At 34.6% G+C, this 15,330-nt stretch overlaps 1 protein-coding gene across 1 annotated transcript in view; it reads right to left on the bottom strand.

Moving 5' to 3' along the window:
• Positions 1–9,488: 9,488 nt before the first annotated feature.
• LTN1 (listerin E3 ubiquitin protein ligase 1) overlaps positions 9,489–15,330 on the bottom strand; it is an 86,724-nt gene continuing 80,882 nt past the window's right edge. Inside the window, exons 22-26 of the mRNA XM_012657343.1 lie at positions 14,209–14,380; positions 13,087–13,307; positions 11,342–11,536; positions 10,328–10,495; positions 9,489–9,696 (exon numbers count right to left, since the gene is read on the bottom strand). Coding sequence (XP_012512797.1) covers positions 9,634–9,696; positions 10,328–10,495; positions 11,342–11,536; positions 13,087–13,307; positions 14,209–14,380 — 819 coding nt within the window. The 3' untranslated portion in view covers positions 9,489–9,633. The remainder of the gene's footprint in view (positions 9,697–10,327; positions 10,496–11,341; positions 11,537–13,086; positions 13,308–14,208; positions 14,381–15,330) is intronic.

Below are 15,330 nucleotides of genomic sequence, written 5' to 3'. Positions count from 1 at the left end.
ACTACAAACACTGTTTTCCAACCTCTGCGCCTGAAGTTCAGCTGGCACTTAAATATTGCAGGTCCCAATATTACCAACTGTTTTGTTAATGTATAACTTAGGTGGTCACCATCTTTCCAGCTTCTGGTATCAGTTTCTTTACCTTTCCCCACCCCCCTAAATGACTAAATCAATACCAAATATTTTAGGGTTTTATCACAACCGTGTTCCACTTCAATGTATCAAGTTCTTTATTAGTGACCAAAAAAAGTTTATTGCTTCCTCATTTTGTAGTCTAATGTGATTTGTCCAGGGGATGGAGAGTGTTCTATTCCATTCAGTCATTCAGATTCTCAGGATCCTTCTATTTTGTGCCACCATCACATTCAGCCTGCAACCTCTACGTTAGCACGGAGAGGGAAAAAAGAGGAAGATCACGCATGGGAGGTTTTTATGAGCCACTCCTGGAAGTAGCTTAAGTCACTTCACATTCCAGTGGCTGGAACTCAGTCAGGTGATGCCAATACAGTTGAACTGTATGCCCAAGAAGAAGTAATTCTTATAATTCTTTCCCCAGATAATTGTATTAGGCAAATACAACCTTAATAACAAAACCAGATAAGGGTTATATAAGAAAGGAAAGTTACAGGCCAATCACATCCACATAGAGGAAAAAAATAATAAAATTTCTACAACTAACAGTATATATAAAACAGATGATACACCATAACCAAGTTGAGTTTTTCCTGGGAATGTAACCATGGTTTAATAGAAAAATCTATAAATTCCATTTATCATTCTAATAGATTAAAGGAAAGAAAAATAACACCTTATCACCTCAACAGATGTGGACAAACATTTGTTAAAATTCAGTATACTTAGCAAACTAGGAATAGAGGGAACTTTCTTAACCCAGTATGGTCTATATACAAAAACTATGGCAAATATTAAAGTAGAAACACAAGAAACATTCTCTTTTAAAATCAGAAACAAACGCAGGATCCCGCCTATCACCACTCCTATTCAACATTTCCACTGGAAGTCCTAGCCAGCAAAATAAGAAAAGAGAAAGAAATGAAAGGGGAAAGGATAGGACAAACCTGATAGCTCTAACAGATGATATGATTATTTACCAAGGAAACCTAAAAAAATCTATAGACAAAATATTAGCCATAATAAGAGAGCTTAGGAAAGTGGCTCTAAGACCAATATTCAAAAATCATTTGTATTTCTATGCACTAGTCCCCAAAAAGAAGAAATATGTATTTTAACAATGATTAAAACAAACAATAAGGCATTGGGGAAGAAATCTGACATGTACACAAGACTAACCTGCATACATCTTTAAAATTTGATGATAAGACATCTTAAAGACCGAAATACATGGAGAGTCACTGCCTGATCATGAATAGGAAGACTCGCTATCATAAAGATACCAGTTCTCCCTATACTAACAGTACAATTCCAGTCCAAATCCCAAAAGGGTTTTTCATAAAACCTGAGCAAATGGTCAAGAACAGCCAAGACACTCCAAGATAATAAAAGGAGCGCGGAGCAGCTGGAGCTACCCAGGTGCCAAATTTTATTATCCAACAACAGTAATTGACAGTTTTGTCTTGACCCAAAGATCGATAAATTGAAATAGAATAAAGCCCATAAATGACTAACATACATAGAAATTTATATATAATGGAAATGGCACTACAGAGTAAATGGGACATTCTATAACTAGTACAGGTACAAGTGATTATACATAAAGGGAAAAAATGAAATTGGATTCCTACTTCATACCATATACAAAAGTCCACTAAAATGGATTAAGGAGTAAGTAAAACAGGCTGAATTTTAAATTTGGAAAAAAATATCAGAGTACCTTTATGACGATAGGGCAGAAAAGTATTTCTATAACACAACAAAAAAAGCACAATCTCTAAAAGATTGATAAATCCAGCTACATCAAAACAAGAGTTTTGCTCATCAAAAGGCACTGTAAAGAAAATTCAGAGACAACTGATAGAGCAGAAAATGTTTGCAACATGTATAGAGATTAATAGCCAGAATATATAAAGAATTAATTCTTCCAAATCAACATGTAAAACAACAAACAATAGAAATCCAATATAAAAACGCTGAAATTGACAATAGGGAAAAAAAACCCTAAATGCTTAATACATGATAATTTCAACTGTATTATTCATAAGGAAAATGCAAATCAGTATTATTTTAGAACCACTAAACTGGCAGAAACTAAGAAGTCTGACAATCCCAAATATTGGTGAAGATAAGGAGCAATAGGAACTCACACTGCTGGCAGGTGTGTAAACTGGAGCCTTACTGTAAAACAGGCATCATCAAGTAAAATGAAAGATTATTCTGTGTGATCTAGAAATTCCACTTCTAGATATTGATACTAGAGCACCAAAAGACATGTACAGAAATGTTTACAGCAACATTGTTCATAATAGAGAAAACTGCAAACAACCTAAAATTCATTCACCAATATATGGATAAATTAATAGTGGAATATATCAGTGAAAATGAGTGAATTATTCATCAACATGGACAGGTTGCACAAAGATATTAAACAGAAAACTCAAGTTGGAACATTTAGAAAAAGATTTTTAATAGTACAAAATTCATTAATATATTGTATAGTCATATACCCATCCATATGGTAGACAGAATGACCCTCTTCCTCCAAAAAAAATGCCCATGCCCTAATCCCTGGAACCTGCGAATATGTTATGTTACATGGCGAAGGAGACTATACAGATGTAATTAAGGTTATGGACCTTAAAATAGGGAGATTATTCTGGATTATCTGGGCGGGCCCAATCTAATTCATGAGCCCTAAAAGCAGAAGACTTTCTCCAACTGGAATCAAAGAGATGCAGATTGAATCAGAGAGGGGTGCACATGGGGTTTGAGTCTTCCAACATGTTAATGTTCTTTTTTTTTTTTTTAAGATAATTGGTGACTACGCTCATGTCTATTCCTGCATAACAAATTACCCCCAAAATTAGCAGCATAAAACAACAGACACTTCCGAGAGTCACAAATCTGGGAGCGTTTAGCTGGGTGCTTCTGGCTCAGGGTTTCTGAGGTTGCAATAAAGCTGTTGGCTAAGGCAGGCTACAGTCATCTCAAGACTCAAATGAGGATTAGTGATCCGTGTCCAGGCTTACTCAACAAGGCTGTTGGCAGGAGGATTTAGCTCCTTTGCCTGTGAACCTCTTCATAAAGCTGCTCACAACACGGCTTCCACCAGAGCAAGTGATCTGAGAGGGAGAGACCAAGATGAAAGCTGCAACCTTTTATAGCTATCTCAGAAGCAATATAATACCATTCTGTTGGCCATACAAGGCCCCTCAAAGGCTCATCCCATCAGCTCAAAGTCCAGAATCTCATCGTCTTGTTTCTAACCTGTAGAGTTTTCCCTTGTTTCTAACCTATAGCACCAGATGGGCCTATTCCAAGGCATCAAGCAGCTGATGTGCAAGTAATGATAAGTATGCTCAAATGGAGAAGCCAAGATGTACATCACAGCCACGTGGCAAGAGTCCCAGAGACCAGGTCTTCAGGCTCAAAGGTTACTTTCCCCTCCATGAACCTGCCACGATAGGGTAATGGTGGGGACTCTGGCAGAAGGGTAGGTTCTACCGGTCCAGTCCTAATCTTAAAGACAAATTATACCACACGTAGGTCTATGCCAAGCAGCTAGTTTCAAATGGGTGAAGATTAGGAAAATCAAACTGTTTACCATTACCAGAATTCAGAGCACACTAGTGAGACTCCTGCAGCTTGGTGGCCCTGCCCTAACCTTCTGTTGTAGCTTCAAGGTGTCATGCACGTTGTGTTGATCTAGTTTGGAGATTGGCAAACTACAGCCCATAGGCCAAATCTGGATCGCAACCTGTTTTTGTAAATAAAATTTTATTGAAACACAATCACATTCATTTGCTTGTGATACAATGGCAGAGTTGTGGCCTGTGAAGCCTAAAATACTACCTGTCCCTTTACAGAAAAGGTTTGCTAATCCCTGTTCTAGTCAGAGAGTAGAGCAATGGTTCTCAACCCTGGCTGCACATTACAATTGCCTGGATATATTTCAAAATATATTGATGCTCTGCCATATACCACTGAATCAGAATCTCAGGGGGCAAGGGCTGAGAACTGGTATTTTTTCCATGACTGTAAAATGCAGTTAGGGTTGACAACCATGGGAATAGAGGCTTTGGGAAGAAATACCTGTACCCTTCACAGGTGTAGTGATGGCTGCAGAAATCTGAGCAACTTCCTTGACTCAGAGTCAGGGAAAAGGGGAGGCTTACACTGGCGAGGGTTGGGCTAGGCCTGAACTGGCTCCAGGATACAAACATTGGACCTGAGAAAGAAGAGTGCCTGAACCAATGGCATTAGATCCCCTGCTTCGGTGCTGAGAATCTCACTGTAGTAGTTCATACAGAGAATTGCTACGTGCTGCAAGTTTCTACTCTCCAGAGGGAGACGTAACCTGCACTGATGGGCTGAGTCAGTTCTTGAGCACTTAGTGGACCTAATCTATTTAAGATGTGGGTAACCGGGCCGGGCGCGGTGGCTCACGCCTGTAATCCTAGCTCTCTGGGAGGCCAAGGCGGGCGGATTGTTTGAGCTCAGGAGTTCGAGACCAGCCTCAGCAAGAGCGAGACCCCCATCTCTACTAAAAATAGAAAGAAATTAATCGGACAACTAAAAAAATATATAGAAAAAATTAGCTGGGCATGGTGGCGCATGCCTGTAGTCCCAGCTACTTGGGAGGCTGAGGCAGAAGGATCGCTTGAGCCCAGGAGTTTGAGGTTGCTGTGAGCTAGGCTGATGCCACAGTACTCTAGCCCAGCACTCTCAACTCTGTCTCAAAAACAAAATAATAAAATAAAAATAAAACTATCGACACAGATCTGTTGGTGTGTTTAACTCCTATCTGGGAACCTGCCAGCCAACCTTTTACTTACCGTATCTGCCAGAAGAGTATCTTCAAACTTCATTGCTTGCATACCTTTAAATAAAATTTGGGAGAGTATGCACACTTTCACATATGGTTAATTTGATAATTAACATTTATCAAAAGTGCAAATGAGATCATTTCCAGTGGTATATTGTAAACACTTTTAAATTAAAATAAAATTTTAAATTTTTTAAAAAATACTGTTATTCTTTTAAATGTAATAGAATCCAAATACCATAGCAATTTGATTCCCACCATTGTCAATATAATACATGAACAAGCTCTTCAGCAGTCAGACATTTAACATCAATCAATGGATCTTTATTTTTACTTTGCTTTCCTCACAGAATTATCATATATTTTAGTGCTTGAAGTATTTTATAATGTTTCTCTGTAACAAATATGAATATAAATTAAAATTTTAAAAAATTAATTTCCTATACCAAAAGGCTAGAGGTATTAAAAATAACTTTTTTTCTAAGCTAGTATAACTATTAGAACACAGTTGATAAAAACGTAACTTTTTATAGGTAACTATTAAATATAAAATATTTAAAATCTTCCTGGATTCTGATGCTTGCTAAAGTCTAAAAAAAAAAACTGAAAGAGAAAATTTTACTGAAAAAATTCACCTGAGACTAATTTGTAGTGTTTTGTTTTCTTTAGTTCATGTTTCCACGGATATATATTACTTATAACTAGAATGAGATAGCAGTCAACATAAATCCTATTCCTGTTTTTTTTATTTATAGATGAAATCACTGAGAAAACTTTTCACGTGAACAAGTAGGTAAGAATGGAGTTTTGTAATAATTCTGTCACTCAATGTCACTGCGTTCATTGAATTTTTTCTGAGTAATATGCCAAGAGTGAAATAAAGTTTAATGAATTATTGGCTGACAGCCTGATTAGGCTTTTCTTTAATTTTATTTAAAGGAAAGAACTGAAAACCAGTGATTGCAAAAAAGGATTTATTAGCCATTATTGGATTCTCTTTCTCAACATATTTCAAATAACCTCTCTGGACTCCAAAGGTTTGTTTCCCCGCTTCTCGACCTTGACCTTTGTAAAATTGGAGATAGATAGATAAGAATTAAATCTTTCTTTTGAAAAACGACATATGTGAAAGAGCAGGTGGCAAAAAAAACCAGTCTGAGACAGGTATATAAATGGGAAGATAAAATTTTAGAGACAGCACATGGGAAGTGAAGGAAATGAACATGGATTCACTTGAAATTCTCCATGCACAAGTACCTCTTTGAGAGTCTGGTGTGCACTATTGTGCCGAACTCTGGTTTAGATATGCTCAGGCTAAATACCATGTCTAGGATTTCAGAGTAAATGCAGTATCAATTAGTGTTTGTGCTTATAAATTAAGGTGCAGTCACTTGTGCACAAAAACTTGTGTTAAAACCTAACACAAAAAAAGTCTCCATCATAAAAGAATGATCAATGTAATTAAATTTAACTGAAAATTCTGTACAATTATAGTCACAGACCCTGTTAAAGACAAACCACAAACTAGAAGTCCTATAATAGATTAAAGCATTATGATCAGTAAGAATACAAGCAGTCCAGTAGAAAAATAGGCACAGATTATGAACAATAAATTTACAAAATAAAGACCAACAAATATATGAATGAAGCTAAGATTCTTAGAGATATATAAGTTAAAACAAAGAGCTACTACCTCACTGCTCTTAAACTGGAAAAGTTAAAAATTCTAATAAGACTAAGTGTTGGTGACAAGGTAGGAAAACCAGAATTCTCTCGCACTGATGTTGGGGTGCAAACTTGCACCCCACTTTGGAGAGCAATTTGATAACATCTAAGAGCCATAGTGTATACATATCCTACTACCTAAAATTCCATTTTTAGGCATATGTCCAGACTATCTAGCACGTCTGATGAGGTGACATGATCAAGAATGTACACTGTAGCACTGTTCAAAAATGGCAAAAAAAAAAAAAGAATAATAATTGAAACAACCATTAGTGGGGGAATTGCCAAGTAAATTGATACTAAGCAGCATATTGTGTTAAATGAAAAAGTAAGCTACAAAAGATTATATACAGTAGGATATCATGAATATAAATTTTTTAAAAATTACTATATTTTGTTTATGGATACAAACACATGGTAAAATATAAAATAGTTAGGAGTTGCACCAACTTCAGAACAGTGGGTTAGCTCCAGGGAGGGAAGGAGGAGAATGGCGCCAGGATAGAGTACAAAAGAGTAACATTTTATTTCTTTAAAAATCAGAAGCAATTATGGCAAAATAGTATGTGAAGAGTACAAGGGCATTTATATTATTACTGTTCTGTATATTTGAAATATTTCGTAATTAAAAAGAATTTTAATGGGAACATATGGTATAACAATCAAATAATAACATTAATTATTCACACCACAAAATGTACCAATAACATATTATTTAAGCCACAGAATTTATGTACATACATTAGAGCACGTGATAAATAAAAGAGTCAAAAATAAATTTTAAAATTTGCAATCTCTTTTGGGTGGTTTTAAATTAATAATTTTGCTAACGGGCTTTGAATCTCATGCAATTTTTAACTGTCCTTATATTAAAATTTTAAGGGCTGCTATCCTTTTTGTTACAGTTGTCAAAGCTATATAAATAAAACTTTAATTAATGTGGTATTCTAAATTTCAGTCTTATTTTGGAAAGCTTTTTCTTTAGCATATAAACAGTAACAAGCTTTACAATTATACTTACAAATTTTAGAGAAATGTATTCAGTCCTAAGTTACGAAGAGTAGTTACAACTATAATATAATATAGTTATAGTTATAATTATAACTACTTAATTATAGTGTTTCACCAAGAACCTGATGCCCTAATACTAATGTGGAAAAACAATGCTCCAATATTCCCTTTTCTTTTCTACTTGGGGTCTGGGTCAGAAGCCAAGAAATACCAATACTGGAAAGGTTATAAACAAAGTCTTATTATAAAACTATTTTTAAAGGAAAAGTGTATAACTTTCATAGGGGAGCAACACAATCCTTTGGGATTACTATACCAGAGAGAGACATAGATAAAAGAACATTTTAAGAAAGGGGTTAACAAGAGGTAGTAAAATTTTGCTATCTGTACTTCACTTACTCTTTGAGCTTCAAGGCTAGAAGATAATAAATACTACACAGAAAAATGCAGGAGGGAGACAAAACTGGGTAGGACAATGTATCTACAAATACAACTCTAGAGATCTATGACCCATACACAATACCTCACTCTCAGCTACAATCCTCTGACCACATTCGTACTATTTTAATAACAGTCATTTTACCCAGTTGATGGTAAGCAGTAATTTTATTTGACATGAGTTGCTTTTTGCCAGTTAAACATTTGCAACACAGATGATTAGCTGATCTTTCAGGTAACCTCGCTATTAGATACGCTGTTTCCCATGAAATGGAAGACTGCGATGAAATTATTGCAAGTTCCAAATTTCCACCCTTTTATATTTTGAGCCCATTTTTTTAAATTTCAGAATATTAGCGGGGTACAAATTTTTTGGTTACATGAATTACTTTTGTAATGGGTCCAATTTTTAAGGGTAATAGTGCTGTGGCAAAAAGGTAGGCTTTCATCTACTCCACTGCAGCTTGTTATATAGAATTTTACTTAGTGTTAAAATCCTTAACTTTCACTTCCAAAGGCTGAAAAAAATTTGCTCCCCTAAATCCCTTATTTAGTGTAACTTTGCCTAGTAAGAACAGCAAAAATTTGTTTACAAAATTGAAAGCTTCCTATAATATTTTTAAATGTTTTGTTTTTTCTACCAATCTTTAAGTTTCAATAATGTTCATTTATTTCTTCCCTCTTAACAGAGGAATAACTACCATTCTGCTTATAAATAAAATAATTAAATTATTATTTCTTTCAAATTCTCACCCTTGGGAGACTCAAACTCAATAATAAATTCATTGACAAGTTTACAATGTAAATTTCACTACTACATAGAAATAATTCTTCCACAAGCAAAAGGTCAGTGTTATGAATTTAATTTTCTGAATTTCACAACCCTTGATAAATGGAGGCACCCTTAAAGTTCAGTTTTTACTCTTTTATACAGGATTTCAGAGCATGCTTCAAATAGCTTAAGATAAGCCATATTAATAACTTAGTATCATTTTATCATTAAAATAATCTATAATCAGAATACTACTAATTTTATTGTCATAACTAATAAAGTCTTAAAATATCTGTAGATGTAAATCACCTCTCTCAATTCATTTTGCTTCACCTGGACTGTTCTAGAACATAGATCAACAAACTGAATGGGTTTATCAGTATAATATAGTTGTACAATGTTTTCACAAATTCCAATTCTGTAATTTGGGATTTTTTTCATATTTATTTTTAAATATACAAAGAGATTAAACCATTAATATAAATATTTTCTCTCAAATATGTAATATTCTTTTGTAAAAGAAAAGGTTTCTAAACATTTACAAAGCAATCTAAAGATAAGTAAACCTGATTTCAGAATTATTATTATATTAACCAAAATAATTTTCCAGAAAAGGTCCTCTGTAAAGGTAACGGTCACTGGCTTCCACACATCACCACTTTAAGATTGATCCAAACCAATGCCTTTGTTTGATTTACTTCAGGAATCACTTCCAGTGAAAAAAATCTCAGAAAAAGGTCTCACGACAGAGTGGACAAGTGGATTTGTTGCTAGATGTAAACCATTTGTACTGAAAAAGAAAAGGTTTTAAATGTTAAAGGAACTTTTTGAAGCTGTCATCTCACATATATACATCTAAAGTAACCTTCAAGTGATAAAATGAAAAGGGAAGAATGCTAACATTTTTATTTCCAAAATCAGCACAACTGAGTATTACTTGCAAAGGCTACACGAAGATTCTTTCTACCTAGGCTCGTGCACACACCACTAAGATATGAGGAAGATCTCCTGCAAAGCAACTGAACATAGGGCAACCTCCTTTTCAATGTGATGTTTAAAAAGAGCACAGGGCTCTGATGTCAGATGGCCTCCGATTCCAATTCTTGTTCTCTCCTCAATGGTCTGGATCTCACAAGATCATTTATTTCTTGTGTGTTGACAGCTGTATTAGAAACACCCCTTTATTAAAGTACTTTGATGCCACCACAGCCTCAGTAAATTAGTAATTATCTTTTGCAGATTTTGAAAAATTACTTTTTAATATATTTCCCATTAACTACAATTAAAGTTTAATATACATTGTTTTCCCCCAAAGTTACTTTTTAATTTATACACACATATATACATATACATATATACACACGCACACACATATATATGTGTGTATATATATAGTTAAGTTCATTTCTCTTTACACTTACCAAGCACGCTGAATGGAACTTTTTCTTACATGTTCTACAGGCTTTTTTGGGAAGAGAATAGTTGAAACCATGAATGACTGAGAAACAGATCATACAATCTTCAACACCCTCAAAACGTTTGTCTACATTATTTTTCCATAATGCTAAGCCTTCCATTATACTTCCATTCTGTTAACAAGAAGGAAAAATAAGGGTCACTGTACATTGAAGACCACCAATGTTATTTGTGTTCAATTTCACAAATTTTAAAGTTGAATTATAATTCTGAAAGAAGAGAAACTGCTTGGCCACATTCACATTCCCAAGTTTCATAAATGCTAGTTTTTTGAAAAACCTCCCAAATTTTAAGTCACATATAATTTTTCTCCATTAAAGATAGACTTTGAAGGCTTTTGAACCAATACTTCAAGTCTTATAGTGTCAGCTTGTTGTATGATAAAACTTTTAATAATTAAATCATTTAGATCAGTTCTCCTGATTTTTAACTAAAAATGATAAAATTATCTCACCTTCTCAACTGATTTTTTTCCAGTTCTACAATATTGGTGAACATATTTGTTTTAAAATAATTTCTTTACGGTAGATTGTCTAAGATACATCACAGTATGCAAACAGAACTGAAGACCTATAATTTGATTAAAAGTCAAAGGTCTTTGAGAGTAGTAGGATTTCTCTAACCAAAGGAGAGTTGAAATCAAAGAATAAAAGTAGCTCAGAAAGAATTCATCTGTCTAGTATCTTTCAAAAGATTCTCTTCAAATTATTTAATATCATGTATGGTCTTACATCTTCTACAATATCAATGAAAAAAAGTCAATCCCTCTCAAACACTAGAAAATAAATCCCAAAGCCTTAAAAATTAAAACAGATATAGCAGTTTCAAACCGTTTATCCAAGGAAATTTAATATCTATTTTTATCTTAGGCAGAAGAGATGTATTTTGTGTTTAACTGTCCTTTAAAACAGATGATCTCTTTCTAGTTTGGAAAGCCAAATGTGTAAGTGGAAACTTGCCTGATGGGTGAGGTAAGTGCTTAACTGCAGCATCCAGTTCCGCCACTGCTGAACAGCCACCCCAACTCTTTTCCCACTTTCCACCGTTATTGAACCCAGTGGGTAATTCGAAGGCAGTTGTATAATAAGTTCAATGACTATGTCCTCAATTGTATAAGTAGCCATTACTTCTCGAGTAGTAGCTCGAGCTTTAACCTGTAACACAAGAAAGATAACTTTTTTTGCCAAATTCCTTTCATTCACTCGAAAAACATTTTGACAGGTTGACTATTAGCAGTTAAAGTCTTCATTTAAGGAAAATGCAGACAAACAAATTTATTTATCTGATGTGAGATATTCAATAAATAGGTTTAAATAAAACCTGGCATGTTTATTAGTGATTTTATGACATACAAAGTTTATTTTAAAAGAAATGCATTGCTCATAAAAAAGTATGTTTTATTAAATTAGGCTTACAACATAATAAATAGTTCTTGAGTAGACAAATGACAGAATGGGTTATTAATTATCCCTTCTCTTCCACACCCAGAGAATCAAATATCACTTCTATGTCTACCAAATCTTTCTCTATCACATTATTCTCCTGAGCTTTGGAACCAACCATCAACTGCCAAAACATTTATACCTGATTTTTTTGAATTTTCATACTAGCACTGCAAACTCAACATAAAACACACATTATCATCCTTTACAAACTTAATCTTACTTTCCTATTTCCAAGCTAAAAACCATAGCATAATCTGAAATTTCTTCTTCTACCTCAACCTAGATATTAACTAGTTGTAAGTTTAGCTAAATTACCACCACAAAATCTCTCACATCCCTTCGCTTTTATGTTTCCACTGATACTGCCTCACTCAGGCCCTATATCTTTGCTTCCCAACTATTTGTTTGAATCCAAGCTCTATGCTAACAACTCATGCTATCTATATATTGCGGTCAGAGCAATTTCACAGATTATAACTCTGACCATGCTATTGCATGAATGGAAAGTCTCCAGTGGTTAAATAGAACTAAATACTTTAGATTGTTATTTGAAGGCTTTCCTAATAAATTTCTGATCCAATGTTGGCAAGCAGTCTGCTCTCTATTTACCTTTGGGAACCCTATTCTATATGAATACTGGGTTATTCATCATTACTTGGGCAATCACAGAAATGACATTCTCATCTCCATGCTTTTAGCTCTTGCCATACTATTTTTTCTGTGTTAAATGCCTTTGTCTTCATTTTCCCCATAACAAAATCCTACCCACCTTAAATTAATCTTCCTCCATAAAGTCTCACCTAATCCCCTCAGCCAGATGAGCCTTACCTTTCCCACTCGGATCACAGAGCACTCTTTCTCTTAATGTGCCACTTTCTACTTTCCAACGCAAAAATCATTATCAGTATCACTCTTTTCCCTTTATTAGATTTTATCTTATTACAAGACAGGAATCCAACCCTACTAAAGTGTTCATTTCCCAGGTGATTGATACACAGTGCTTGGCGTCTAAGTATTCCGATATATATTTTGAATGAACTAATGAATGCTCAAAAACTCTTTGGTTGGTAAATGAAATTATATTACCATTTCAATCCACACATAAAATAATGTTGAGATTTGATACACAAGAATCAGAAAATAAGGTGGACAATTTCTATAAATTCTGAATCAAAGACCACAGTTTTATTACAATTCACAATGACAGACATAACCGATATTCAAACAACTTTTCTAGACAAAGCCAAGACAATACTAACCGTCATGCCATTAAATAGTTGCGTACTTGTTTGCACAGAAGATATTTCTTGGAAAGAAAGAACATTGCTGACATACTTGCTTGTGAATCTATCTACAATATTGAAAACACGCTTCTCACTGCTATTCCACCACAGCCTAACCATGGCAGGCAAGTCTTTTAATGTCATGTGATAGACTGAACAAGCCAAGTGTGGAATATGGTGTGGCAGAGTTGCTGTTTCTGAGGAAAAAACAAATTCTTGGTTAATAACACGTATTTCTTACATAGAATAATAATGGACTAATAATAGACTTTCTAATTTTCCTTAGAAAGGCATCTTTAATTCCTCAACAATAGTGCCATAGCTCATAAAACAAACATAGCAGAGAAACCTGAACACTGGAGTATTAGCATCCTCCCATACATTCAAAATGAACCATAAGAACAGCAAAAAGAAGTAAAAAAAAGTAAAAATCCCGATTGACACTGAAAAAATCTGCCTAGAAATAGCACTGTATATTTCACATGAAAAACTACAAATAAAATGTAACACATATTTACAAAAAGATTCTCCGTGTTACAAATTATGAAAAGAAGTTTGGTCTCCTTTACCTTCTCCAGAGCTCGCTGAGCTGCTGTGTAAAAGTCCTAGAATACCCACCTCAATACTCACAAGATGCAGTCCATTCTCAGATCTTCAAGGCATTTAAAAAATTCCTATTCTTAGTAAATTGTTTATATTGTTATAGTACAGCTTGATGCATGTACGTCTACCCTCTCAGCTCAAATTTGAGCTCTAAGAGTGAAGGAAATAAATTTTATTCATCTTTGTTTCCCCAACTGAAGGCTACTTATTTACATGCCTACAAAACGTTATCATATGACAAATATTTGTTTACAGACTAAAAGATAATAGTCTCAACATGCTAAGCTTCAAAAATGTATTAAATTCTTCACAACCTTATCCATAAGATCTAATTATCTATTCTATTTCGAGAAATATGAAAAATCTTGCATTTCAACATTCTCAAAGCCAGGACCCATGGTTTGGTATTATTCTCCATAGCCCTAGCAAAGAGTTTAATACAACCTAGTATGAACCTAGTCTTTAAGACAGAACGCAAACACGTATCTTACTGACCTCTAATACTCAGCTGGAGTTCCTCAGTAAAGAATGTTTTAGGGTCCTTATTTGAGAGCTCAATAGCTGTCTCTGAATAGGTTGGGTTTTCTGGCATGAGCCTGAACAGGTGATAAAGCAACTTATTCAAACTCTTTGTTTTCCGAAGGTACATCGAATACAGAGCCCGAAGCTGGTAGAGGGCAAAGAATTTGTTAGTAAACTAAACTAAAACCAAGACAATCAGAAGAAAAGAACAAATCAAAGTATAATAGATTTCCTTTCCTCACAAACTAGCAGATGTTCTCACTATCCCTTCATTATTAGACATTCATTTCTTAACATCTTTCTCAAATTGTCCCTGTTGATACACTCACCTTACCTTGGAGTCTCTCTTTGAGCCAAGAAAATCTATTCACCATTCCCACAGATGACTTGCTTACTCTCCTCCCAAGTCTTCCACACATTCTTTCCACACCATAGTCCTTAATCTTTCAAATTCCTCCATAAAACTACTCCCATTCTTATGGCTGACCTCACCCTCTATCAAACACTCCAGCATCCCTTTGGGATAGATGACCCAAACGAGTAGTCCAATATGTCTTGGGGTCTTCTCACAGTTGTTTTATCAATCACAAAATTTCACATAAAAATATGGAATTCTGGTTTCTATTTTAAAAATAGGAAAATCTGGCACCACTGGGAGCACTATAGGCATCTGTGTGAGACCTGTGCTTTTCAACGCCTCCTCATCCTTCAATAATGTAATTTTTTGCATTTTTCACATTTACTTTGTAGTTCTTTGGTATTTTTATTTGTTTTAACATGATTTCTTCCACTATACCACATGTCTCCTTATAGTATAGACACCATTTTCTGAACACTGTGAATACTCAAATACAAGGATCAAGCCATAGGATTTGGGATTCTTAAAATATGTTGACAGAATACCTTTACAGTGGAGCAATCTTGGGGGCACTACCTTTATTGAGTAGTCAAACTTAACATCACCAATATAAGCAGAGCATCCCAAATCCAAAAATCTGAAATTTCATGCTCCAAAATCTGAAAGTTTTTGAGCACCGGCATGACATTCAAAGGAAATGCTCACTGGAGGATTTCAGATTTTGGATGCTCAATCTG

Source organism: Propithecus coquereli, unplaced genomic scaffold (genome assembly GCF_000956105.1).
Source record: "Propithecus coquereli isolate 6110/MARCELLA unplaced genomic scaffold, Pcoq_1.0 Scaffold54, whole genome shotgun sequence".
Lineage (NCBI taxonomy): Eukaryota > Metazoa > Chordata > Mammalia > Primates > Indriidae > Propithecus > Propithecus coquereli.
The sequence above is the reverse complement of the archived record's forward strand: the minus strand, read 5'-3'. Positions and strand labels throughout refer to the sequence as shown.